Source organism: Battus philenor, unplaced genomic scaffold, assembly GCF_028537555.1.
Source record: "Battus philenor isolate CCGP_79_NKW_IND1 unplaced genomic scaffold, ilBatPhil1.0.hap1 SCAF_29, whole genome shotgun sequence".
NCBI classification, from domain to species: domain Eukaryota; kingdom Metazoa; phylum Arthropoda; class Insecta; order Lepidoptera; family Papilionidae; genus Battus; species Battus philenor.
The window spans coordinates 1,110,655-1,137,659 of NW_027181692.1; the positions used below are offsets into that span (position 1 = coordinate 1,110,655).

At 40.8% G+C, this 27,005-nt stretch overlaps 3 protein-coding genes across 3 annotated transcripts; 1 reads left to right on the forward strand and 2 right to left on the reverse strand.

The window, feature by feature from the left end:
• Positions 1–1,348: 1,348 nt before the first annotated feature.
• LOC137926218 (uncharacterized) lies at positions 1,349–4,561 on the reverse strand. Its single transcript, XM_068769793.1, has 2 exons — positions 2,178–4,561; positions 1,349–1,922 (listed from the first exon to the last, which is right to left on the reverse strand). The coding sequence occupies exons 1-2, from the start codon at positions 4,474–4,476 to the stop codon at positions 1,525–1,527; spliced, it is 2,697 nt and encodes an 898-aa protein (XP_068625894.1). The 5' UTR covers positions 4,477–4,561; the 3' UTR covers positions 1,349–1,524.
• Positions 4,562–4,565: 4 nt separating this feature from the next.
• Positions 4,566–16,465, reverse strand: LOC137926219 (uncharacterized). Its single transcript, XM_068769795.1, has 2 exons — positions 16,384–16,465; positions 4,566–5,127 (listed from the first exon to the last, which is right to left on the reverse strand). Exon 2 carries the CDS (start codon positions 5,122–5,124, stop codon positions 4,603–4,605), a length of 522 nt encoding a protein of 173 aa, XP_068625896.1. The 5' UTR covers positions 5,125–5,127; positions 16,384–16,465; the 3' UTR covers positions 4,566–4,602.
• Positions 16,466–21,153: 4,688 nt separating this feature from the next.
• Positions 21,154–26,294, forward strand: LOC137926266 (uncharacterized). Its single transcript, XM_068769857.1, has 7 exons — positions 21,154–21,504; positions 22,408–22,506; positions 23,685–24,791; positions 24,857–25,020; positions 25,087–25,197; positions 25,270–25,422; positions 25,792–26,294. Exons 1-7 carry the CDS (start codon positions 21,299–21,301, stop codon positions 26,013–26,015), a joined length of 2,064 nt encoding a protein of 687 aa, XP_068625958.1. The 5' UTR covers positions 21,154–21,298; the 3' UTR covers positions 26,016–26,294.
• The last annotated feature ends 711 nt before the right edge of the window (positions 26,295–27,005 follow it).

Sequence of the window (27,005 nt, forward strand, 5' to 3'; positions counted from 1 at the left end):
AATTCAAATTCCGAAGTTTTTTTTAAGAAAGCTTACAGATAAACAATAAAATTACGCTGAGGAAATCAGTTATAACATATATAATATAACATACCGTTAAATTATTTACCTACATATCTATCTCCTTCTTCTTCAGAGTAGAATCAAAAATAAAATTGATTAAAAAATAGAAAGTAAATCAATGATAAATAAATTAATTTTATAATTATGTTATTAATAAAAAAATCTATTATTTTTCATGATTTTTATTGTTCGTATAAAATATATAAAAATATTACAAATTATGATTACAAAACATATAAAAGATTTACATTAAATTAAAATGCATTAGTAAAAAATCGAAATAAAAATTCTTTCAGCACCAATGGGTCTAGGACTGTCCTCACCAACTGAAGCCTTGCGGCGCCGGCTCCACACGTCTTCCTGGCGACCCGTATTATCTCAATAAGCATAGAACATGCACGTTAAATTTATATTAAAAACAAGTCATCACCGGTCAAATTTAAAGGGCCCCTTCCACCCCTTACAGGTAAGATTTTGTAAAATCCATGCTTAGCTGATATCTTCTCAATTAAACCACCATTATTATAAAATTTCAAGTGTCTAAACCTTATGGTTCTAGAGATACCGTGATGAGTCGATACATGGACAGAAACCTCTTACATAAAAAATGCTATCAAAGATATATAACGCATATATATATAAAAGAACTCGAAGAGTTGCGCAGCCAGCTCCTGCTTGCGGGATGTTTGTTCATCCAGCTAGTGATGGTGTACACCATCATCCACCTAATAGAAGCCGGAGACGGCAGCTATACGAAGTGATCTCGTGTTTCTGTGGTACTGATCCAGCCTGTCCCTGGAATTTCCCGGAAGTACTGCAGGCTACCCGCGCCCGGTGCTCAAACAAGGAGGGTTTTAGTGTGTAGAAAACCAACATAACTCTGTCCTCTCCCTCAGAGGGAAGGTACAGGTATAGAGTCGCATATCGGTGATGACCTTAAGGTCCTGGAGTTTTCACCACAAACGACATTATTGATGTCGTACAAAGATGGTAGAAGCAGGCACCTTCCAACCTTTCCGCTTTGTTTTGGAAATCTGCAAAGGTTCCTTGGTCTAATGAACGGCTAAATTGATGATGAATGAACAGACAGTTTTTGTTGCTGTATATATTTTGAAGCCTCTAGTAGGGCAAGCTAGAGCCGCATATGGAGACAACGCAATGAGTAAAATGCACAGCCACTGATCAACTTATTTCAACAAATTTTTGACGATTTTGTGCAGTTTCCAACCTTTCCTCTGTCGTCTTTTTGGAATCCAGGTGTATCTAAGAGGCCACGTCCTATGGCTAAACTGATAAAGAGAACAGGCCTAGTTGTTGGTGCTGTAGAGGTGTTGAAGCCTCCACCAATACAGAAGAGAGCGGCATTTGGAGGCAATATGCAGTAAGAAGGAAAAGTAGTCTTTGGGCAGCGGGAGCTGCAATCCTGTGAGTGCCTGAAGAACAAGACTGGTCAGCCCAGGTCTACTTCGGTGAGAATGTGCACAGCAGCACAGCACCGTCGCGTTCCAACAGCACAGCAGTGCCGCTCGGACTCTCGAAGCGCAATGAACGAGCACCGCCGTCCTGCGTGAGTGTGACGCTCCAGCGCGCCTCGCCCGAACGCACCGTCTCGTTGGCAAGTCTCACATAAGCACTCGCCGGCTCCGTCGGGTGCTTGAAAATGTGGTAGGCGGCCGACACCGCGCTGCCGAACTTCACGTTTTTCGTCCTCACGGCCGTCACCAGCTCCGAGTCGGCCAGACCCTTCGTCACTTGCTCCAAGCCCACCATGTCGTTGCGCTTCACCACATCCATCAGCTCGGTGAACTTACGGAGCATCGCCTTCGTGTCGCTGAACACACGTTCGCTGGCCTTCTTTCCTGAAATTAAAAAAAAAATCTTTGAAATAAGTCGCGACCGTGACGGGGATAGAATACTAAATGAAACAGAAAGGGGTTGCTTCGACAGGGATCTTGGCACTTTGCCATCACCCACGCGGAGTGTGGTGGTATGGAAAACCAATTGGCTTTCATAAGTCATCCCTGAACCCACATGGGCTGCGCCAAGTGTTGTGAGTAGCAGTTTATTTGAGCCCGGCACCGGACGAAACAGCTCTAGCAAATGACACAACTCACGCATCCAGTCCGCCTTCTTGACAATGTTCGGCCGGCTCAGCGTGCCATCCCGCAGCGCCTGCTCCACCAGCAGCTTCTCCGTCTCCACGTACTTGACCACAAACTCGCAATACGCGACCATCTCGCCCACGCTCGTGGGCTTCCTTTCGGCAACAAACTGGATCATTTGCTCCATGTACGGCGCGGCCTTGAACGTGTCGACCGTACTCTTGAAAGTGTACAGCCGATCTTGCTCGTGGCTCAGCAGGCTTGAACGCACCAGCTTGGACAACGAGGCCGATTGCTCCACGCGCGCCTGCATCCAACGCACGCTCTCCACGCGGTGGATCTCCAAACGCAGCCTGAGCTTTTGCACGCACAGCTTGACAAGCTCCGGAGGCAGTTGTTCGCTGGCGAGGTTGGGCGGCAGCTTGCTGATCATCTCGAAGATCTTCCTGCACTCGTCGGCGGAGATGGCGTTCAGAGTGTAGATGCTGATCTGTAGGTGGTTGTTGAGCGAGACGACGGCGCGACCGCCGGTCACAACCTTGGTGACGGCGCACACGCTCAGCAGCCCGCTGTGCTCCAGGCTCAGCAGCACTGGTAGCGCGGCCTGCCACTGCCGGCTGGTGGCGACGTCCATGCGGCTTAAGTGCTCGCCGAAGAAGCGCACCATGGGAGGCGACAGCTGCGGCAGCTGCGGGATGCTGATGGGCGGCGCCGTCCCCAGCACCAGCTGCCCGTCCGTAATCTTGACGTCCATCCCGCCAGGCAGGTTCATCTTGGTGTACTTGCGCCAGAAATTTATGACACCCTCGGTGGCTTCGCGCGGGTTGACGTTGTAACGCGCCGCCACGCGGTTGAGACCGGTTATCAGGTTCATGTCATCGTTGACATATCGCCGGAAGCTCTCGAACACCTCCGTCTGCTCGGGTCGCAGGTTGGTGACGATGTCGAAATAGTGCTGGCGCACGTTCTGCGGCAGGTTGCTGAGGAAGTCGAACGAATAGCTCTGCCCCCCGGGAAGGATTAGATTCCCTTTGCCGTCGAACTGGATCTGGCCGTGCGCATTGGCATCCAATAATATCTGGGAGAAGATTTTAATGGGAATGTTTTTCTCTTGCGCGGCGCGGTGGAACTCACGCAGAAGCTGCGCGTCGTCCTGAAACTGGCTGCGTAGCATGGCCAACTCGCTCACCTGCTCGCCGTTCAGTTCCTTGTTGATGTGCATAAAGGCGAAGTTTTCCGCATCTCTGATAATCATCCCAGCGGTCTTGTACGTGAACAATCCTTTTGTCCAGAAGGCGATAGAGGCGACGTGCATCAGTACATCTACGCCGGACAGGTCGTCTTTGTGATTAAAGAGGAAGATAGTCGTATCCAAAATGGCAAAACCACTAACAGCCACGGTGGTACCGTTGGCGACGTTAACAAAGACCCTGAAGGCGTTCGATATGTGCTGGCCCTTGGCGGCCAGCGAAGCCAGGCGCATGGACGCGCCCATAGCGCCGAAGCTCACCAGGTTGGCAGCCACGCCGAGCCACATCATGCGCGACTCTGCGTTCGTGAAGGGGTTGACGGACTCGCCGTGCAGCGCTCGGTCAGCCAGCTGCACGGTGGAGCGGCCCGTACCCCACAGCGCCGTGGCCACGCCCGTCACCACCAGTGGAGCGGCTAGTCCGCCGCTTGCAAAGATAAGCCCGATGCCGGAGCCGATGCCGGCCACAGCCGCCACCGTGTCCACGGCGCGCGCCGCCTTAGCGCCGCCGCGTGCGGGCGGTGTCTTGGACACCAGCACGCGCGAGTACTCATACCCGGGCTTCAACTGCAGCACCAGGTCATACGGGTATGCCATCAGGCACGGCGGCAGCTTGCTGTTGTTGTACCAGTCGTCCTTGCTGTCGTAGCTGCGGCCGACGTTGTCCACGAAGTATTTCTTGCTGTCCTTGTAGCGCTGCACGCGAAAGAGCGGTAGCTCGTAGAGCTTGCGCTCGTAGTAGAGCTCGATGGGCAGGACCGTCACGAAGTTTTTGTCGTCTCCTCCGCAGCAGCCGCGGATGCGGTCGGCGATCACATCGATGGCCTCACGCGCGGTGCCCTCGTAGTACACCAGCTCGTTGTTGAGCGCCTTCTTCAACTCGCTGTCCGACCACTTGCTGGGGTCGCGTATGGGCAGGCCCATCGCCATGCCGATCGTGTTGAGCAGGTCAGTGCCGCCCAGCAGCTGCGGCACGTCGCCCTGGCACTTGCCGCCGCGGTTCAAGTATCGATCCACGTTGTCGATAGCCTTACTTATCCACTCGGATTCATTCACCTCCATTTTGGCAATGTTATGAGGAGAGGAAGAAAATTACACAACGTACGATGTCAGTCGAATTTATTTAATTCCAATTAATTTTATATCTCAACTTCGTTTCTGTCTTTGAAATATCCGTCCAGCGGTCGGTCAGAACCACCACCAGTGTGACGAAGGTATACTAGGATGTTTGTCGCCAGGGAAGAAGTTCGGCCGGTGCCCGCGCTCCACCCACACCTTCAGCTGGCTGTCCAGCTCCTCTACCTCGCCGAGCTCCTCCAAATCCTTCAACACTTTGTCGAATGAAGTGTTGATGCGTGCGAAGCCGCGGAGTAAGAACTCCAGGCCGGAGCGCACGCGGCAGACGCCGACCGCCGAGCACCCGCCGTCCAGGTCCAGCCGCAGGCTCGGGTAGCAGGATAAGAAGCTTTGCAACCAGTTTTGATTTCTCGTTACTCTCGTGATGATCTCTTGCAGCTCAGGTTCACGTTCGATGGCAGCAGCGCGCCAGCCCGCGCTGATGCCCAGGTCACACAACTCTTCGAAGACGCGCTCGCCGTTGCGGAACCACTCGGTGATCAACCTTCCTTTTATTTCCTTGGGCGCGCTCTCAAACGTCTTGAGATACTGCACAATATTTTTCAGATTCCGTTTGCACATCTCCGACCCCATCACCTGTAACAAAGCATTCGCTGATCAAATCGTGTCCGCATGTGTTGAAGACGTCTTCAATGTTTTCTTACCGCTAAAAACAAATGTCTGTTACTACATATAATGTAATTTGATTTTCCTTTTCAAACCATTAATGTCATTGTATGCATAAATTCATATATTTATTTTAAGTGCGAGATAGTGCTTCATGTTGCTCACTTTGTTTTTACTGACTACAACTACTATTATGTACAATTAAATGATACAATTAGTTTGTGAATCTAAACGTTTAAATAAAAAAACGCTCCTAACAGATACCGCTAGATCAGTGATTCCCAATGTGTTCTATATTGACCCCTAGGGGTCGGTAGGGAAATGAAAATGGGGGTCACAGACTGGACATCATTAGCCGAGGAGATTTTAGATTAACCCTTACAAAATTGACGTTAAATGTTGATAATTTATTATTAAAGCATCAGGTTCATCCTTCTCACTAAAAATATTGACTTATTGCTTATGTTATTTTATTTATAGTTTCTATAATGTTACGTATATTTTATATAACTGATACAAAATTTTATTATGAGTAGTTTTATTTAAATTCAATTAATAAATGTATAAATTAACATATGTTTTTACTTTAAGTTTTTAACACTAAACTTCACTACGGTTAGAAATTTACAGGAAATCAATATCAGGTAAGTAGGGGGGTCTACCCGACACGGAAAAAAATGGCAAGGGGTCTACGACACAAAAAAGTTTGGGGAACTCTGCACTAGATCTAAACATCACTTCTATGCACTTGAAAACAGAATTAATCGTTATATATAAATAAACTCGGCGAAAGGTATATTCCTGCCATATTTCAAGTGTCTAAGTCGCATGTTTACAGAGATATCGTGTCGTTTCAATACATAGATGAAAATCTTACATATTTAACACGTTCACTGCGGCTTGAGGCCGATTCAGCCTCATGGTAGACTTTGCACTGGTGCGGCGCGTAAAACTCGTGTTTTCTCTCTAGTGCGGCGGCTGTTTACACTCAACCGTATGAGGTATGACAAAGACAAATATAGCTTTATGTCTGCGAAGCATTGACTCAATATTGTAAAAAAAAATGATTGAAACATGAGGCAGAAAAGGCCTCAACCGCACTACTAGGAAGTTCAGCTTGAGGCTGATTCGACCTCAACCGCACCAGCTGAAAGTTCTTCAAAATTGGGCCCGCAGTGAACGTGTTAATTGACCTTATAATTATTTTTTTTCTTAAACTTTCAGTACGTTACGCTACTCGTAAGTCCAAAGTGTAATTTCTGATGTAATTCTCTTTACTAGATTAGTTTTTTTTATGGTCCTCATTTTTGGGGACCTCTAGTTTCCCTACCTTGTGTGGGACAGGGTTTTCAATTTTTTTATTAATATGTTCACACACTTCTATTTATTTCCATTCTCTTCTTGCATATTTTTTATTATCTCTCTTTCTTCTTCATTCTTTCTACAGTTCTCCCAGTCTTTCACTTCCATTCTGTTATCCTTAGATCCATCCTCAGCCACTACATGCTAATTCTAGTATACAGTTTTATTTTATTTATTATTTATTACAATTTCGCACCATTTTATTTATTACCCATTTTTATTTTACAAATTAATTTATTCTTTTACTATTTTGGTGCTTTCTTTATTGCAATATCTGAGTCATCTACATCGTTTCATTTTTATTTATAGCATTTTTAATCATCTCTTGGCAGTAGCTGATGAAGCATCCTCCCTCCTCTTCATTTTGCATTATGGCCGTTACTAGATAAGTTATGCGTCGTGTAAAGAGTTTTGAGTGTAAATCATCACCGAATAATTGGTCTCGAACGACAGCTAGGCGCAGCGCATGCGCGGCAAATGTAAACTTGCAAAGCTGGCATTTGTTTATCTACCGTCGGATATACCGCAGACGCTTCTCGCCAATTTAAGTGCATGACGTCACAGCGCCTTGCATGTATATAAACATTTGACCCTATCGAATTTGACCTTCACTTGTCAGCGTGTCCCGCTGACCCGGCTGAATAAATTTATTTACAACTACCCACGTAAACGTGATGTTTGGAAACTCTTTTTCCATTTTTAAACCTTCGCTAAGATTTTTCAAATTAAATGTCACATTCAGGGGCGGCTCTAGCTCGTGTAGCGCCCGTGTGCAATGAAACCCTGGCGCCCCCTAGGCCCTCCCCCGACGCGGCTATAACTATTAATTTTGCCGTCGTAACGAGAATGTTTCTTCATATTCCAACAACATGTTTTATAAGTAGGTATAGCTTACAGTATGGCATTAGTTACGGCCTTTCTTCTTATGACGGCAGAATAACACTCATTGTTTTTATGCCTGTAGCACATCTCTGTTGCGAAAGTAAACAGCGAACCGCGATAATTCATGTTTCTTTTGTGTTTTAAGTTTTATGGACAGCGAAATGTATCGAATTTCTGTTTCGCTGCCGTGAAATAAAGTTTATTTCGAGTTGAAACAAAATGTTCGAAAAAGAAGCCGCCCACAGGGCGCTCGTGTTTGACAACTGCCGCCACCGCGCTGGCTGGCCGCTTCTGTCATATCATTGTTGTACCGTGATGGTCCAAGACGATGCTCTTAGCTGTCTCAGGGAGCGCCGCGGCGCCCGTGTGCATTGCACACCCTGCACTATAGGTTAAGCCGCCCCTGGTCACGTTTCCAGTGCTTGTTGAAGGCTTTTCTTCAATAGGCTGTGAATATAACAATCCCTGCGATTCGATTACAATTTTATCTTCATGTTTCGATGCAACTCCTAAATGAAATTTAATTCTGCAATGTTCATATATTATGGTATTTCTTTATACTGTTAACACTTTACTGATCGACTTGATCTTTTTGTTAGATCTGGTTAGGCTAGACTGATAAGTAGCAAGAATTTCACATTCTCTATTCAAATAATCAGTGCCCTTGTCTAAGTTTTAGCTTTTAAAAATGATAGTGTCTGTGAGTTTTACCTCGACCTGTCAGATAGAATTAACTGCCCAATAGCAAGTACAGTACCCGGCGACAAATATTGCACATCGGCTAATTTCGGCTTTGTTGAGCGTTATCTCTATTATGCCTACTATACCGTCTGTTTGTACCAACACAGGTGTGACTTTGTAAAAATGTAATGAATTATGTTACAAAAAAAAATAAAAAAAAACAATGTATAGCAAATAATGTAAAGCAAATATAAAATTGTATTTAAAATGTAAATAAAATATTGCAAAATAGAGAAATGAGAGCGAACGAATGAGAACTAGAACGAATGAGAACTTGAACGAATGAGAACTTGAACGAATGAGAACTTGAACGAATGAGAACTTGAACGAATGAGAACTTGAACGAATGAGAACTTGAACGAATGAGAACTAGAAAGAATGAGAACTAAAACGAATGAGAACTAGAACGAAAGAGAAAGATAGAATGAAATGTGGAAAGAAAGAATAGAACGATAGAGTATGTGAAGAACGACAGTGGAGAATGAAAAAAAGACAGTATAAAAATTATTACGATAAAAAACAACTGTCTCCAAACTGGATGGAGGCGCCAAATAAAAAAAACACAGATGTGAAATGTGTTAGAATGATACAAACAGAACAGAATGTACAGAATATATAGAAGAATAAGGTTCTTCCCCTAAAATGTTTCAGCTAATGGACGCACACGGTAAAGCATAGGCTTTCCCCAACTTTTCCAGATTGCTAAGACCATCCAGTAACTTCTGGAGACATTAGCTGTGTCGCGGGTCCAGCTAATGGTAGATATACCCACGTCTACCGGCTCCTGGTAGACCCTATAAAACCTTTTGACCCCAACATCCATCGGTTGTATATATTCTTTGTTCAATTTTGAATGCTGTAAACAACTCTAATAAATAAGAAAAGGACCAATGTTTGGTAGTCGTGCAACAAAGTGTACAAATATATTCACTAGATGCACGATGTCCGTAAATATTTTTATTTAAATTAGCTATTTATGGCAACCAGGGAAGAGATGGTGGGAACTACTATATTCTGATTTAATGGGTAACACCTGATGTGTTACCTTGCGGAAGTCCATCCTAAGTAAGAAAAGGACCAATATTTAGACACTTCCGCACATGCAGAAGTAGTAGTGCAACAAAGTGTACCGCCCGCCAGCCCGCTGATAAATGCGTATGCGGCAAACAATGCGAATCACTCAACACGTGTTTCACCCCTCCACGGGGCATCTTTAGGAGTTATGTTACACCGATTAGTGCCAAACACAGTGACACTCAGAGTTTTGTCTGTTCGTGCCAACGATAATGAGCTTTCACGCGTAACTGCTATGTACCATAGTTTGTTTATAATTACAGATCCAGAAGATTTTATTCACTAACCCAAAAAATATGAATTCCAGATATGAATTATTTTATCAAAAATACCGAGAAAATGGCTGCTTTATCGCGTCTGGTGGTCAAGGGCGGGTTGTCCCGCTGCTTCTCACTCCACCCCCCCCCCCCCCACCAGCCACGATAATAGCCGATTGTTTCCATACCGCCATCGTTCATATGCACCGCACGCATACCTACCGCCGCGTTTCTTTGCAAATGTCTACATTCAACACTAGGGTTGTCAAAAGTTACATTGCGCTTAATAAACAAATCTAACTCTAGGCCGCAAATAATATTATGTCCATTAAAATTATGTATACACATTCCGTAGACAATCACGCAAGAAATAACTTTACGTCACAATTTTAAATGTATATTTTATCCAGAAGAATAAATACATTTAAAAAACTTTTAAGTGAAACCAGTTTTTTGATACCCATATTGTGGTGGTTGTTGAAAAATATGTACCTAGTCCGCCATATTGGAACGGCGTCCATCTTGAATTTTAAATTTTGACATAATCATCGTGTTTTACTAGTGTAGCCCTTCCATTTGATACCCATATTGAAGGGGTTAAGGTAAAATATATAATCCACCATTTTGTATCGGCGCCCATCGTAGATTTATAATGTTATTGATTTTATTATATTGTATTGTCATCTAAATTAAATGTGTGTACCAAATTTCAGATCAATCTGACAACGGGAAGGTGCTTAAATTTCAATTTCTTATTTTGACCCAAATAAACATATTTCGTACGGGTCGAACTAAATAAAACCGTTTAAAAACCACTATTCCTGAAAGAAAATTTATTTATGAGTGTAATAATATTAAAAAGGAGTCACGGGGGAAATGTACACAAAAACGAATATAATAAATAAGTCGTAGTTAAAACGTCAAATTGACTGTTGAAACCTTTCTTTTTTTATTGACCTGCGTTATTAGGGACCTCCTGTACATTCCCTCGTCTTATGTACGCAGGGACCAATATGTTTTCAATAAATTTTTACGTTTTTTTCACATATCTTTCTTTTATTCACATTGAATTCCTTTATATACCGTATATTTTTTAACTTTTTTTTTCGACTCGTACATTATACACACATATACAGGTTTTGCTTCTAAATTAAATATACATTTTATTTTAATATTTTTTATTTACTGGGACGAAAAAAATTTAATCTCGAGCCATGGGTTTGACAACCCTGTTAGACAAACGCAGACATAGTTATGCATCTGACGTCGTCTGTTCAGTCTGCAAAAACCAGACGCAATTATTTTTACTTTATTTGGGGATACCGATAACTAAACATATAATGTCTTAGAGATATATTATCTGTAGTAGTCAATACATTACGTCATACGTCTGACATATGTTTTTTTAATTTACGAACTCGCAGATTTCTTGAGTCCGATGAAGTTGTAAAAGCGAGAAAGACCAACAATCGAATACAGGTCATATATAGATATACAACATACGAACGCGAAGTGTAATATCATCTGGGACTCCCGTCCTGGGCGCGGTGAGACGACATATAGGGATAAGGTTCTTTAAAAATAACTAACTCGATAGATGGCGCTCGGATCGCGAGCTTAAAAATCAACGTTACAGTTCCATAAACCAATAAAGAGCTAGAAATCATCAATTATAAATTTATTATAGGTAAAATGAAACATTGCATGTTTGCGATAGTGACATTAAAAGGCATGTTGCGTTAAAAGGTCATTTATTAACGCCACCACACTCCTTTCTATGGGTGTACTTTTATAAAATCTATATCCTAGAAATTTTTAATGCGGAAAAAAATAATTTAGTCATATAGTTTAAAAATAACTATAATACTTAATGTACACTCCCACTGCCCCCCCCCCTCTCCTTTGGTATTCCCTAAAATACGTCCTTAGCTGACATCTACTTGATTAAAGGTACATTGTTGCAAAATAGACGCAGAGATATCGTGATGAGTCAGGACATGGTGGAAATCTCTAATGAGATTAATATTGGTCATTTGTTATCCGTAGTCGCGGCTAAACTCCCGCATATCATATAATTTATACATTTTAAATTATGTTCATTTACTACTTACTTTGGCTTACAATGGGCGTATATCGTCTAAAAAGAAAAAGAAGAAGTTATTCTAAATAAGATATAAATGTAATAATAACTAAATAATGAAAGGACATTGGGTCTCCACGCTGCAAATAGATTTAATTATAAAAAAATGAACTTCGAACAGTCTTAGTTGTGATAAAAAGGACACGCATACATACTAAACTGTACGAGGGTGAATCAAAAAGTTCTTAGAAGTGCATATATATGAAACCTTTTTGGATCAAGTTCGATATTCAAAGTAGAGTGTCTATCACACTATATTTATGCAGACTGTCACTTGTTTTTGTCAGTTCTTTCGCATGTAATAAATTTTTTTGTGCAACGAGTTGCTAAAAAGTCAAAATTATGGATAAAAGTGAGTTGAGTTACGTGCGGTGATAAAATATCTCAGTTTGAAAAAAATGTCTACGAAGGAAATTTTTTTGGACATTCAGCAGACATTAGGGAGTGATGCTGTACCCTATTCTACGGTTGCGTACTGGGTGGCTGAATTTAAAAGAGGTAGATCAAGCAGTAAAGATGACCCGCGTTCTGGGCGGCCTTCAACCTCCGTTACAGAAGAAAATGTCAAAAAGGTTGAGAATCTGGTTTTGGAAGACAGAAGAATGACTATAAAACATATAGCTGAGATCCTAAAGATATCTTTTGGTAGCGTTCAATCCATTTTAATTGATTCACTGGGGTTCAAAAAAGTGTCTGCAAGATGGGTGCCACGAATGTTAACCGACGAAAACAAAAAGCGACGTTTGGAAATTTCCAAGCGTAATCTCGAAATGTTCCAGCGTGATTCGGATAATTTTTGCCGTCGTCTTGTCACCATGGATGAAACGTGGGTCCACCATTTTGATCCTGAAACTAAAAGACAAAGCATGTCTTGGAAACGACCATCCTCTCCATCCATTAAGAAATTTCGAGTTGCTCCTACCGCTGGCAAAGTTATGGCCTCTGTGTTCTGGGATAGTGAAGGAATCCTTTTTATTGATTACATGCCAAAAGGCCAGATGATTACTGGACCCTATTATGCAAATTTAATCCCGAAAGTGCGTGAATCGATTAAAGAAAAATGTCGCGGAAAACTGTCGTTGGGCGTGTTGTTCCTTCAAGATAACGCTCCTGCTCATCGATCGGAAGTTGCGCTCAACGCAATCCGCTGTGCTGGCTTCAATCTCCTTGACCACCCACCATATTCTTCGGACTTAGCCCCAAGTGATTTTCACTTATTTCCAAAATTAAAAGAGGAAATTCGTGGAACAAAATTTCACGATAATGACGAGGTTATAGCTGCCGTAGAGGACTTTTTCGAGAGTCAAGAAAATAATTTTTTTTCACAAGGAATAAGGAAGTTAGAAACGCGTTATTCTAAATGCATTGCATTGGAGGGAGATTATGTAGAAAAATAAAATATTATTATTTAAATCTTTGCATTTTTTAATATTGATTCCAAGAATTTTTTGATTCACCCTCGTATTAATAATATTAAATACATCCAACAATTATTCAACTCTATAAATATATATTTGTTTGATAGAAATTAACCTCACAGCTTTTGTGACATAATGTTAGGGGGACGCGAAAGTAATATCGTTTCTGTTGACATATTTTACATAAAAACCGATTGATTTCTACCGCTCCTGCATTTTGTATACTAGACAGCAAAAGTTTGTTGATAACGAACATAAACATATTGTTGATAAAATAAAAACTTGTTAAAAATGTAGTCATGTGAATTTAACTTAAGAAAGCGACATTACTTTCCGGTCCACTTAATATTTACAAGGGGGTGTCGCATGTAACATGGTGTGACAAGACAGAGGAAGGGGTTCAGAAAGTAAGAGAAGCAATGTCAATAAATCTACAATCAGCTTTAAGTTATATCAAACACACATAAGATACCTAGTCAGGTTCCATAACATGGAGAATTCATTTTTAAAAATGAAATTAATCACTATATGTGTTGAACTTATTCAGAGTCCATTTTGTGACTCTGTGAGTCTAAGCTAGTGCTCTGGTGAGTAGCGATTCTGCCGGAGCCTAACTTAGAACTGCCTTTATCACCATCCAAAGTCTCACGAATTGTTCAGTTGTTTTTCTTTGAAAGGACATCAGATGTTTACACAATTTTCTAGACAGCTTACTCATCAAAGAGAAGTCTAAGAAATACATGTCATCACATAATTGCTCGTGCATAAATTTGCAATAAGCCATCTGCTTAGTTAAAATCACAGAAGGCTGGAAGCAGGCAGTGTAAGACCTGTCATCATGGCGAATACAGGAATTTATTTGGACGACCTCAGTTTGATACTGAATGCCGGTTGGGAAGAAAAATAGATGATATGAGCATCACCTCCCTAATAAAAGATGAAGGATGTAGAGTAACCTTCCTCAGCTACTGCAGGGTGGTTATTGAAAATGTAATTTTGAGGAATAAACGTTAGAATTAATATAGAGCCTGGTAAGCAGATTTACATGAAGAAAAAGAAATAAAGTATAATTATAAGTATCAAAATAAGTAAGAAATAAAAAAATAAAAGAAAACAATGTACTGTGATAGAAATATAAATTAAATTCTAAGAATAATAAATACTGTGATAAACTATGATAAAAATCCTGTACTGTGATAATTGAGGAGATGAGAGATAATGCAAAAAAGGAAATTAAGAATGAATTGAGAATGTATGATTTTGTGATGTATGATAGAATGAATGAATGATATATATGAAGATTGATAGAAGAGAATGATAATAAAAAGAAATGTGAAAATAATTATTAAACACAAATAAGTTCTATTCCCAAAAATAAGAGTGGCGGCACAAGAAGTTCCCATTAATGGCGCCATAAATAAATATGTAGGAATTTACCATATCATTCCAGCAGGTGTATAAATAGCAATGTAGCTTTGTTATTACAAGCATTCCATAATAGTGTACCATATGGAACATATTAACTTCCTAATGAATAGGGTCTTAGTGTCATGGGCTAAGTCAAGTTGGCCAAACTGAACTTAATATAGCTTCATAAATATATATTTGATTAGACTGATATTCTAGATAGTTAGGTTTTAAATTGAACACTTTTAATGGAATCAGGTGTTACATTGCGGAAGTCCATCCTAAGTAAGAAAAGGACCAATATTTAACCACTTCCGCACATGCAGTGATTGTAGTGCATCAAAGTGCACCGCCAGCCAGCCCGCTCATAAATGCGCATGCAGCAGACAATGCCAACTACACAACCACCACCGTTAAATCACTCAACACGTGTTTCACCCCTCCACAGGGCATCCTCAGGAGTTATGTTACACCAATTAGTGCCAAATCCCGAGTGAAGCTCAGGCTGGCGGGCGGTGCACGACTACCACTGCATGTGTGGAAGTGGCTAAATATTGGTCCTTTTCTTACTTAAATTGAACACATCATAACAGGGAGAGAATACAAGATTTCACGCTACAGTATTATTTTTTAATTATGATAGGCAATCTCTCTTTCCACCATTTACAAGTTAGTTGCAGATGTCTCAGTGTATTATATTTTGTAATATTTTAACCTGAAAATGGTTGTAGAAGTAAAATTAAAGGTACCTAGAGATAAAGTATCAATATTTCTAAATAAATACTCAAGTTATTTGCTATTAACCACTCTGGGGAACGGCCGACTTTAATGATTTATTGATACATGTATCAAGAGATAAGATAAGAAGCTAATGTTGACAGCATAGCTTTGATCTGGAATTCCAAGAAATGTAATCATTTATTTAGTTATTATAAAATGTACAGCTATATACACAGTGGCGTAGCTAAGGTATTTGGGGCCTAGGGCAGATTAGGGCTTGGTGCCCCCCCCCCCCCTCTAAAGAGTCTAAATAATTTCAAAATTCAGAACAGAATGTAGTTAGTATATTTTTTTTGGTTCAGAATAATAAAAAAAAATTCAAAAAAATTATTTTCAACCTTGGTGCCCCCCCTGCTTGTGGTGCCTGGTGCGACCGCCCCGCTCGCCACCCCCTAGCTACGCCACTGTATATACATAAAAAACAGGAGCATACAGACATTTATACATGATGTTAGGTTATAAGATTGTTTATTTGACACAAAATCTTACAACCTTTTACTTTTATTTTCAAACACATTATATAAATGTTGTAACTACTATAATTTTGTTATGAATATATTGAGACAGATGAATAACTTAACAGTACGAAAGTCCGCATAGATTGAATAATGAATTATAATATATCGTAAAAAAAATTGTAATTGATTTTTCTTGCAGTATTATTATGTTATATTATTATTTCAAAAAACCATTGATTTATAGATAGTGTTACTAATGTATTAATTGAAAACAAATGACCTATACATTCACCCCTTTACAGCTTTACGCGTATAAACAATCATCCTGTATACATATATAGTTTGTGTGACTTTAGGGTATATAGTATTTTTTAGTCAAACCTCTATAAAGATTTAAATTAAAATTAATATATTTTCACAAGAATTTCAAACCGATATAGTATTATATATAAAAATTGCATTTAATCCCTTTCGGAATACGAGACGTCAATTATTTCAAATAAAGCGTTGTAATATAAACAACCATACAATAAGCATTTTTAATTTACGTTTATTATTTAATCAAAATTATATTATAAAAACATACCGTTATCGACTGTTTTTTGATATATTTTATAAATTTTATTTTGAATTTCAAAAAATGTAAGTTTACATAAAACTTGACAAATGTCAAACTTCTGTCAAATGTTACTGGGAGATGTACTCACAGCCGGAGGCGTCGGCGCGCAACGTTCGGTAACCAATGAGCGACGGAATTTAAAAAATATATTTTTATTTGCAGTCGTCGGTCGCAACGCGCGAACTGCGCCGCCCGAAACCCGCAACTGTATTTAAGCATGTTATCGTATTCCTTATGCATTCATATATCCCTGTTTATCAAAAGTACGGCGGAAACACTTGCCTTAGTCATAAGTGTACTAAAATAGATGTCGATGTGATGCCTAAACACTAGCAACGGGTTTGTGTGCGAAAATTTAAATTGCAACGTTTTAATAACAGTTTGCAATCCTACGCGGACATATTTAGCTTTAAATTAAGTTTTTATTCATGTTCTAAAATAAATCTTGAATAAATGGAACACTATAGTTTCATTTTTTTTTGTTTTATCTGTACTATCTCTTAACAAATTCAATAATATATTTAAAAAAACGTGTAAGCAAGTTTAAGTAAAAATCAAGTGAGACTAAAATGTTCTCGAGCTAAATAAGCTCTGCACTAGGTGGACCGATAACAGTTGAAGTAGCGAGGATGCAGACAGCGGAAGAAAGGTCGTCGTGGCAATCTTTGGAGATGAAATTTTAGAAATTTTTTAATGAACGCCAGATCTCTTTACACACATATATATATATATATATGAAATTAATCTCTGTTTGTATTAAAAAAATGACGTGGTTCTTTATTTGTTTTTTTTTTAACTTTTAAAGGCGATGCATTTGATCTTTGTCTCGCCTGATCATTAACGATTACCAGGCCTACGATGACACATGCTTGTCCAGAAGAATCCCATCGAAGCATCTTGAAGACTGTCAATTGCAAAAAGTTATAATTATCAGGAAACAATGACGGCAAGTTGTTCAACGCCTTGGCTGTTCGCACTATAAAGGCGAAACGTTTAGTGCGGGTGGAAGGGATTTCAAACGTGTGCGAATATTTTGAATCCGTACGTATTGCTGTCCAATTGAAGAAAGGAGATGGGGGAATTATTTGGTGTAATTCAGATGCACACATTCCAAAATGCAGTCTGTATAACACCGATAAACTGGCAACTTTTTGCCGATGCTCCATTCTTTGAAGCTTAGCATTTACCAAAGCATCGTTACCAATCAGACTCTTGACTCGTCTTTGTATGGAGTCTAAAACGTCAAGCTGGTACTTCTACAGATCCTACATACAGACTTAAGAGCTATTCTAATCTAAAATACTGTTGAGCCTTCACAAGAAAACCCAGCTTTTTGGCAGCTAATATAACTATGGACTTTTGGGAGGTGATAAGGATCGAAACATTCCGTTTGTTCTGAGTCCAATGTTTATTAATAATAATACAGTTTCAAGCGTATGTCATCCTAACAAGAAAAGTCTGTGCAGTATCAATGTCTGTGAGTGACATATATATGAGAAATGTCAGAATGACTATTTTAATGTTATGTGTTTCGTAGTGGCCATTATGTCGCCACAGATTCAATAAACGACTCACCCGCGAGAATAATATATAATGTCTTAACCCTTAATAGCCTGATTTACGAAAGTGATTTTTTTTTTAATATTACTGTGTTTGCTTGAGGGTCTAGATGAAGGGAAAAATAGATTTTTTTTTTAATTCGTTGGAAAGAATATTATACAACAGTAAAATTCGTACAGCCAGCCTATAAAAAAACTAAAAGTAATGTGAACATTCGGTTTACAAGATTGGTATCAAAAGAGGTCTGTCTCCTGCAGTATAGAGGCAGGTAGCTCGCGAGCTAAAGACATGAAAGATATATATCTTTGCAAAAGATATAATCACGCTCCAGCGCGCGCAATTGTATCTGGCTTTATAACGAGTTGGTGCTCGTTCAGAGTTAGAGAGAGATAGGCTTATGTAGCAATTTACACGTAAGAGAGAGAGACAGGGATAGCTATTGAATGTTTGTATCAAACTACGGATTTTAGGCGTTTAGCTTTTTTAATATTACTGTGTTTGCTTGAGGGTCTAGATGAAGGGAAAAATAGATTTTTTCTTTAATTTCGTTGAAAGGATATTATACAACAGTAAAATTCGTACAGCCAGCCTATAAAAAAAAACTAAAAGAAATGTGAACATTCGGTTTAAAAGATTGGTATCAAAATTGAAACTCTAGGGTTAAGTGGTTTCAACAGCCACACGGCATATTTGCATACACCACTTGCAGTGATGGCGTTATTTAAAGCGGTATCATTTTGCGGCAGAGTTTATCGTTGTGTCGTTCGTTGTGGCGACATTTTTGAAGTCTAATCACTTGTCAAACTAGACGGTTGTACTTCCTCCACTGTTCTTGGTCAATTAGTAATTTTATTAGATTTTCTATATAATGGCGCAATATAAACCTCTCGTACCACAATTTTTTAACGTCACTTGTTATAGTCTGATTCTATATTTCAAATTCAATTCAGTCAAGGATTGGTAAAATTCAAAGAATATGGTTATAACTTCGTCGGATTTAGCTTAAATTAAAATGTTTTCTATTTCAACAACCTCAAACTTTACTTTCATTAGATCTTTCGCCAGGGGCGGCTCTAGCTCGTGTAGCACCCGTGTGCAATGAACCCTAGCGCCCCCTAGGCCAGACCCCCTCCCCACACGCGGCTATAACTATTAACTTTGCCGTTGTAACAAGAAAGTTTTTTCATATTCCAACAAGCTATTTTATAAGTATGTATAGTTTACAGTATGGTATTAGTTACGGCCTTTCTTCTTATGACGGCAGAATAACACTCATTGTTTTTATGCCTGTAGCACATGTCTGTTGCGAAACTAAGCGGTGAATCGCGATAGTTCATGTTTCGTCTTGTATTTTAAGTTTTATGGACAGCGAAATAGAAGCGAAATGTATCGAATTATATTCCGCTGCCCTAAGTTCTATGGGCAGCGAAAAACAAGGTGTATTTCTACCGCCATCAGGGAGCTCCGCGGCGCCCGTGTGCATTGCACACCATGCACTATAGGTTAAGCCACCCCTGTCTTTACCTTGCATTTGACTCAATACTCTCGTCCAAGTAATAAGCGAATAAAGTTTAGTAGCTGAAAACTTCCACAATGAAATGTAAACTGGGGAGTATGTAAATGAATTCTTCAAAATTTGTTCGAAAAAGGGTCTGCGATTATAGATGTAAGGCCGGTTTAAAACGAATTAAACCAATCGGTTTAAAACGAAAAAAACCGTTTAAAACCATTTTTTTCGATTTTAAACGTTTAGTGTTGAACACTGTGTTTGTCTTAAATATAAACACATTATCTATTCCAAGCGTAGACATTACCTAGCTAAGTTGAAAAACTATTACCTAGTTAACTATATTGGTTATTTTGAAAAGATTTATCAATCAGTTTCATTCGGTTTAAAACCAAACTCACACACTTGCACTTCTCACGCGGAGAGACGTCAAGATGCAACGTTGCCAGCTCGCCTACTCCACACCACACACACACATACATAGCGTGTTGCGTGCGGACATGTCAGTGTTGCCAGTATTGTAAAACAATGTACAAATTTGGATTCAATATAAAGGTACTCGTACCAAATATGCCAAACATTACTAAATAACTAAAATGTAATGAGCTGTTATAAAATTAGATTATTAGGTACCCGACTTTTTCTTGAAAGTAATAAAAAAAACTGGCTAATCTTACACAGTCCACTCGACAACATGATGGTCATACAATTTCTTTATGATTTAGGTACATATTTTAATCTATTGTATGTAATATTGTTTCTTTATAATTATAGTACTTTATATGTAATATACTTACCTACATAGGTATAAACTGCATAAGTAACTAACACAAGACCAAGTATTGTCGATAATGATGTGTAAAAACACTGTTCTCATATTTTAGTAGGCGAGTTTTAAACCGTTTAAAAAGATTTATTTGGGGTTTTAAACCGCCAATTTTGGTTTTAAACGTTTTAAATCGGCTTTTTTACATCTATATCTGCGATTGTCATTAGTTAGCCCTTGACAATTAAAAACATGTTATTCACAAAATATGTGTTTTTCATTGAAAATTAAAAAATATATATATCAGACTATTACTAAGTTACATGTAAAGTTTTATCGAAATATAATAATTGTATCACCATATAACAGAATTACAAGTAAAGAGCCATAAAATCTCTGTACATTCATCATAAATAATTATTTTAAATATTCACAGAAAAAAACGTTATTATCTGACGTTAAATTGACATTTTGTATATGTTATCTTTACTGTCATGGGTATAAACATATTTAATCAACAGAATTATAAGAATAAATTATTATTTTAAGATGGTATCATTAGATCCCCCATATTTCAATTTACGAAACTAAATATTTTAATCTCTATTGCGTGTTTTACATTTAGTTTAGAAATTAAATTAGAAATTTTTGAATACATAACAACTCTTGATTGCCAGTTGCTAAATTTTAACTCAATGTTATGGCCTCGAGAGAAAAAAAAATTAATAATAATTTAATTTAAAACTTTAGAAATATATATAACTACTACATAGGTGAGTTTTATTTATAACGCTTTACACTACTTTAATTACGAATAATAAAAATAAAAATTGAAAACTTACTTATAATTTTTAGTACAAAAAAGTTAGCTATAAACATTTTTTTATGATTATTAAAATTATGTTATAGGTTATAAAAGTATAGCGTGTTGTTTGTAATAATTTTTTTCTGAAAAAAAAAAACAAATTGTTTTGGCTGAATGCTTTGGAGCCTATGTCCAAATTAAAAATTTGATTGTCAAATAAAGACAGGCGGTACTGTGGCATATTTAGGTTGCAAATTGGCGGGACGAATTGTGCGTCGGTTTTTATATGTTGTGAAGTGATTGTAGAAAGTTTGCGGGTTGGAGAAGCCTCAGTGGCCTGGTGTGCGGTGTGGAACGGGTTTAATATGGTTTCGGAGTTCATGATATACGCGCGCGGTCGCTGGCGCGAGATTGAGACGGGGAGCGGAGTGGTGTCGGGTATGGGGCGCGCTCAATTCGTGTACGTTCGTGATGGGAAGCTGGTGTTCGCGCCGCGGCGCGGCATCCTGCGCGCCCTAAGGCGCCTGGCGGCCGATTGCGTGGGCGCGGCGAGAGACGGCCCAGAGCTCAGGTATGCCATCGCCCTGCCCAAACTCTTGTTGTCATAATACTTCTATTCGTTGCCAGGACTTTAACCCTTTCGCTACAAGCGTTTATAGATAACATCGCGTCGACGACTGTCTATACATAATGTCAATGTTACACCATTTGATCATGAGTCCTACAATGTTTATTTTTCTGTAATAGTGTACTGCACATTGCCATAGCAAAAAGGTTATAAGCAGCACTTCAGTTCATTTCATGATGTTAATATGATCTAGCCTGATGATTTTACTTGAATTTATTATAAGATTCTTATTGTAATATCTCAACAGGCTAGTATCTATAGCTAGCAGTCATTTTGCTGTTATGCCAGTTGTTTGTTTTCAAGATTTGCTTTATAGTATGTGATGTATTTAGTCCTGACAACCTAACCCCTTGAGAAATTGCAGAAGACCACATATTTATTTATTTTATCAGTCTTACTGCTACAGGTGATCTCTACCAGACAACCTTTGGATAGAAATGAGAGACATGATGGAGAGGGCACTTTAGGGTGTACATACAAACATACAAGAATACTGACATATATATATTTACTACATAAATATGAATAATTAAGAGGTGTTTAAACAATACTTTACTTAAGAGATGAAGGAAATGTTCTTTTACAATTTTTTTAAAATGCTGACATGAATAAGTGCATCTAATTTGTTAAGATAAAAGAAGAGTGATTCACATAAGATTATTCACAAGTTAAGATAATAAATTAATTGGAGGTAGTAAGAAAAAAAATGGAGAAAAATTATTTTGCTACTTTCATGATGGAAAGACATTATGATATATTTAGTATTAAATTACATCCTGTATACCTTGTCCTCCATGATTATTTGCCAATATAGAGAGAGTATAAATTCTTTATGGTCAATTCCAGTAAACATAAACTGCCAACCAAAGCCCCTGTGAAGAGAAAATCAAAAGCAAACTTCGAGTTGCATCCGCACCACACTCATGTCTTGCAGGCCTGTATACAGTAAGTACCTACATGATTGTTGATGTATTTGTTGTTTTCAGCTGAAGGATGTTCACATGTAGAGCTTGGCCTTCCACAAAGATCTATAGCTATGTCATCGATCCACTTTGTGAGGGGTCTACCTATGCCATATGCAACAGCACATTGTCACCACTCTAGTGCCTTGCCTTATCTTGTCTCAGCGGGCTGGATTCCGTAATCAGTCAGCACTGCCCTCATATTGCATTGGGGTTGGCTTTAACCAAGCTAACCCAATTCCTTGAGAAATCTCAACAGACTCTTAATGTTGACAGTGATCTCGAGGAAGCACCTTAGTGTTGGGTAGCCTTGTAGGGTGCTACATCAGTACACCGAAGTAGTATGTGAATAGCAGTCTTGTCCTCCTCCAGACACACTGCACAAAGGTCTGTCTGTAACACCTAATGTAAATAGATGTTCCCAAAAAAGACTATGACTGGCTAAGGTCCCTGCCATCAAGTGCACTCAGGGTCGCAACAAACACTAATGCTTTTCGGTCACAATGGCCATTAATTGCATGAGCAATGTGCCCAGCCTATTGCCATTTGAGATGAGCAATTCCTTGAGCTATGTATGTGATCTTGGCTCTTCCGCAGATTTCTTTTCTGATTTGATTTCACATCAAAACACCAAGCATAACCCTTGCTATTGTTTCCTGATGGGTGTTTACACAAATGTATGTAATGTTTGTTATTATTGATTATATCTTTAGTGTTTTATAGTGATAGAAGGAAGAATTTTTAATAATTGCTGTATCTAATTTTTATGGTATGGACAAATGCTGTGTGCGATTTGAAATTTCCAGCATTACCATGTTTGAGGTGTCTCCAGAGGGTGTATAGTCTTAGACCAGGGGTGAGCAACCTTTATAATCAAGGGGCCAATTAAATTTTTAAAATTGTTTGCGTAGCTGCATATAAAGTAACATAACACAACATGAAGAATTGGACTGAACCTAGAGTTGGTTCTAGTGTGGTATACTGGGTTAAAATAGCTTCTTTTTAAATAAAATATTAGCTGAGATGTTTCAGCGCAGTGATGGACTATTGAAAACTTGGACCAGTTCGAATGTTCGATGGTCACTTAATACGCGCTAAGCATCAGTTCGGCGCTGATGGCAGGTGAGCTCCTGCACTCAATTTTGTTTAATTCTCTTCTAGATGCACGGGAAATGCACAATTGGTGCAACGACCGAGGAACAGAACACACACTGTCGCCACTCAGCTAACGGTCACGGCTGAAGCGGGCGTGCAGACAGCTGATGGGGGTTCCGACCCTGAAAAGTCACTAGAAGGCCTACCTTACCCTGCCGCCTCTATCGCCCAGCTCGCTCCAACCGCCTCGACTGCTCCTCCTGTCCCAACTGTTAGGCTTGTCCCTCTCTCTTCCAGCAATCTTATCGGCCAATCGGCCCGGCCGGCGGCAACAAATCGCCACCGACCCACCTACGAGGTTTCCAAGGCAAAGAAGCCCTCACTTCCTTTGCGGAACAAAAAAGGATTATTCGTTAAGACTGTGTCACAGTGTGACGAAAACCACGACCCAGAGAAAGAAACAAACAAAAGGAAAGAGCTGGACAAACCTCAGCCGAGTGACGCAGGCGGCAGTAAGAAAAAACGTGTCCATAATTCTGAAGATGAGGCGCGCAGTGCGGTCGCGGCGCTTGTGCATGATGACGTGAACTCGGTCAAGGAGCTGGTGATCCCTGACGACGACGTGAGGGTGCTGCGGCGGTTCCTGTCGCGCACCAACCGCCTGCGCGTCGACTTGCGCCGCTTCGACACGGACGATGAGTACAAAGAGCGTGTGTTCTACGAACTCAATCCCGTCGTGTCGGTGGAGCGAAGCGCGCGGGTGTCACAGCTGCTGCTTGCGCGCTGCTTGGGGCTGCGCCGCGTTGGGGAGGTGGTACGCCCCCCCGGCTACCGTACGCGCGGCAGCCTTGCCCGCTCCTCCGGTCACCGCTTCCGCGCATCGGACGACAAGGAGAATGACTCCGAACCTAGAGCCGCACGCACTCCACGCAGCGCCAGCAAGGTCTTGCAGGAAGACAATGTCACGCTTAACAACGTTAAACCGTCTAATCCACCGCTTTCAAAGAGTTCGAGTAGGCCGCAGCGGCGCGAGACCAGCGACACCGGCTGCGACACCGGCAGCGACAGCAGTAGCGCCACCAGCAGTAGCTCCGACAGCGACACAGACAGAAACACGAGGAAGCAAGAAGCTAAAGTGAAAGAAGTGGAGCGAGCTGCGCCGCGAGTGGCCAGGTGAGTGTGGCGCTTGTCTCCGGCGACAAAGTCTCTGCGGACTCTAATGTTGGCTCTGTCCTCAGCACTCGCGGCGCGGCGGGCGGTACAGGGGGCAGCCGTAACTACTCGGCGCTGGAGGACCACGCCATCGTGTCGTGGTTGCGGGTGGGGAGGCGCGCGTGTCTAGTCAACGGCAACCGCGTGTGGCGCGAGCTGCAGCAGGAGCACGCGGCGCGCACTGGCACGGGTATGGAGCCCTACAGTCCTGTTAAGTGTCGTGGTGCGCGAGTGTAGAGCGGCAAGTGTTTTGCAGAGCGCTCGTGGCATTCGCTGCGCAACCGCTACCTGCGCCACCTGCTGCCCGCGCTGTCGCACCTGGTCTCGCCGCGCGACGCCTCGCGCCTGCGCGCCGCCGCCGCCGCAGGTACGCCGCGCCGCTTCCCGCACACCTCTTCACGCACCGCTGACCGCAGATCTAAACAAACACTCTCCCCAGGTGAACTGAAGAAGCGAGAATGCGAGAACTCGCTGCTGGCGGTGCCGTCGGTCCGGAGTGCGTCGTCTCGGCGCACCGCCCTCCGCGCCGCGCGCTCCCCCTCGCCTTCACCGCCACCGCCGGCCCTGTCAGCTTCAACACCGAAAGTCCCTGGTGAGCATGACACGTACCTTGCTAGTGAAACAGAAGTAGCGGCGCATGGATATCTGTTGAAATTATATACAAATAATTATTAATTAAAATACATGTAACGCCATCTATTGGAACATAGATTGTATAGTGTTCCTACCGTCATTATTATAAAGTAAAATGTAGGTATGTTTCTGAACGTATAATAAAAAAGTTAGTTCTGTTCAAATCTCATAACCGGCGTTTTATTATAATCTCCATGGTGCCTTTCAGCCAAGCGCTCTCTGCGCCATAGTCCAGGCGCGATATATGGACAAATTTACCCAATGTTCTTTTACTTACAAGTATGTTTTTTTTTAAATTTAGTAATGGAAATCTCTTTCGCGTTTCCAGAAGCAGTACCTGTCAAGCCCACGCCCACCTACTCGCAGATCACGCGCCGGTTCGGCGACGCGTCCAGGTCCTCGGATGAGTTTGAACCGCCTCGCACGCGCAGGTCCCTGCGGAATGTTGAGGGTTCCGCGACCCGGCCGCCGGACAGCGCGGAGCGTGTGAGACCCGGTTTACGGGAGGCTCCAGCGAAGAGGCGGTTATACAATCCCAACGCTGCGTTCTGAGACTGGGCTTCAATGTGGACGCTTTTATATTCAAGTGCTCCCTGACACCGAGTGTCCAAACGGTCTACCAGCGATTAAGTTCCTTCGGCAAGACGTGGTCGTGTCCGCAGGTGCGGCGGTCGAACAGCGGTGGCCAAACGACTTTTGTTTAAAGTTACAATTATGTTCAATTATTTTTTTCCCTTTGTTCAAGTTTAGTTTGTCCACAGTTCTTCGAGGCGAGTACATAGTGTACAGGTAGAGGGCCCACGATTATGGATATATTGATTAAATTGATTTAACCTGAAATACTATTGTTTATTTGACTTATGGAGATCGCCTAATCAAGCAACAGTAAAGTACCCGGCGATATATATTGCACATCGAACTTTGGCATCAAATTTCGGCTTCGTAGACCACCATATCTGTCCCACACTGCCTATGTGACGTTTTGTCAGTCGTTGTATTTCGTGCGACAGAGATAACGCTATACGAAGCCGAAATTAGCGTCAAAAATTAATCCCTAGTGCTGTCTCGCTCGCACAGTACTACACGAAGACCTGTGCGGGGTTCACTCCCCCCACTAGTTGTACTACGCAAAATGTATAGATATAGCGGCTTGGGATATGCAGAAGCCTATTCAGAGTAAGTTTTTGAGCAAACCAGAAAGAATTCTTGGAACGTGGGAAGTTTGGGGTCGCTGTGGAGGTCTACATTGCGCTGGAACCCATCCGCCCCGATTACTTATACAAGTAGGAAGCAGAAGAAACCACTAGAACGACACTATCTAGAATGTTCGATTGTTGGCGGCCATGATACAGGACCACTTCCTATTCCTACAATAAAATGCCCTGGAATCGAATCTACGGTAGTAAGGTACAGATTATATTATGAGTTTATGAATAAAAAAACAAAATCACAGTAAAATAATATTTATTTTTCTTATAAAATACAAACGTATATAGCCTTAAATATTCAAATAATTGTCCGCCATTTTGAAAATCAATAATA

Coding starts and splice junctions, on each gene's coding strand:
- LOC137926219 (XM_068769795.1), bottom strand. CDS start 5,124: ATGGGGTCGGAGATGTGCAAACGGAATCTGAAAAATATTGTGCAGTAT.
- LOC137926218 (XM_068769793.1), bottom strand. CDS start 4,476: ATGGAGGTGAATGAATCCGAGTGGATAAGTAAGGCTATCGACAACGTG. Junction 1,923..2,177: donor CAAGAAGGCGGACTGGATGC/GTGAGTTGTGTC, acceptor TTTTAATTTCAG/GAAAGAAGGCCAGCGAACGT.
- LOC137926266 (XM_068769857.1), top strand. CDS start 21,299: ATGGTTTCGGAGTTCATGATATACGCGCGCGGTCGCTGGCGCGAGATT. Junction 24,792..24,856: donor GCTGCGCCGCGAGTGGCCAG/GTGAGTGTGGCG, acceptor CTCTGTCCTCAG/CACTCGCGGCGCGGCGGGCG. Junction 25,198..25,269: donor GCGCGCCGCCGCCGCCGCAG/GTACGCCGCGCC, acceptor CACTCTCCCCAG/GTGAACTGAAGAAGCGAGAA.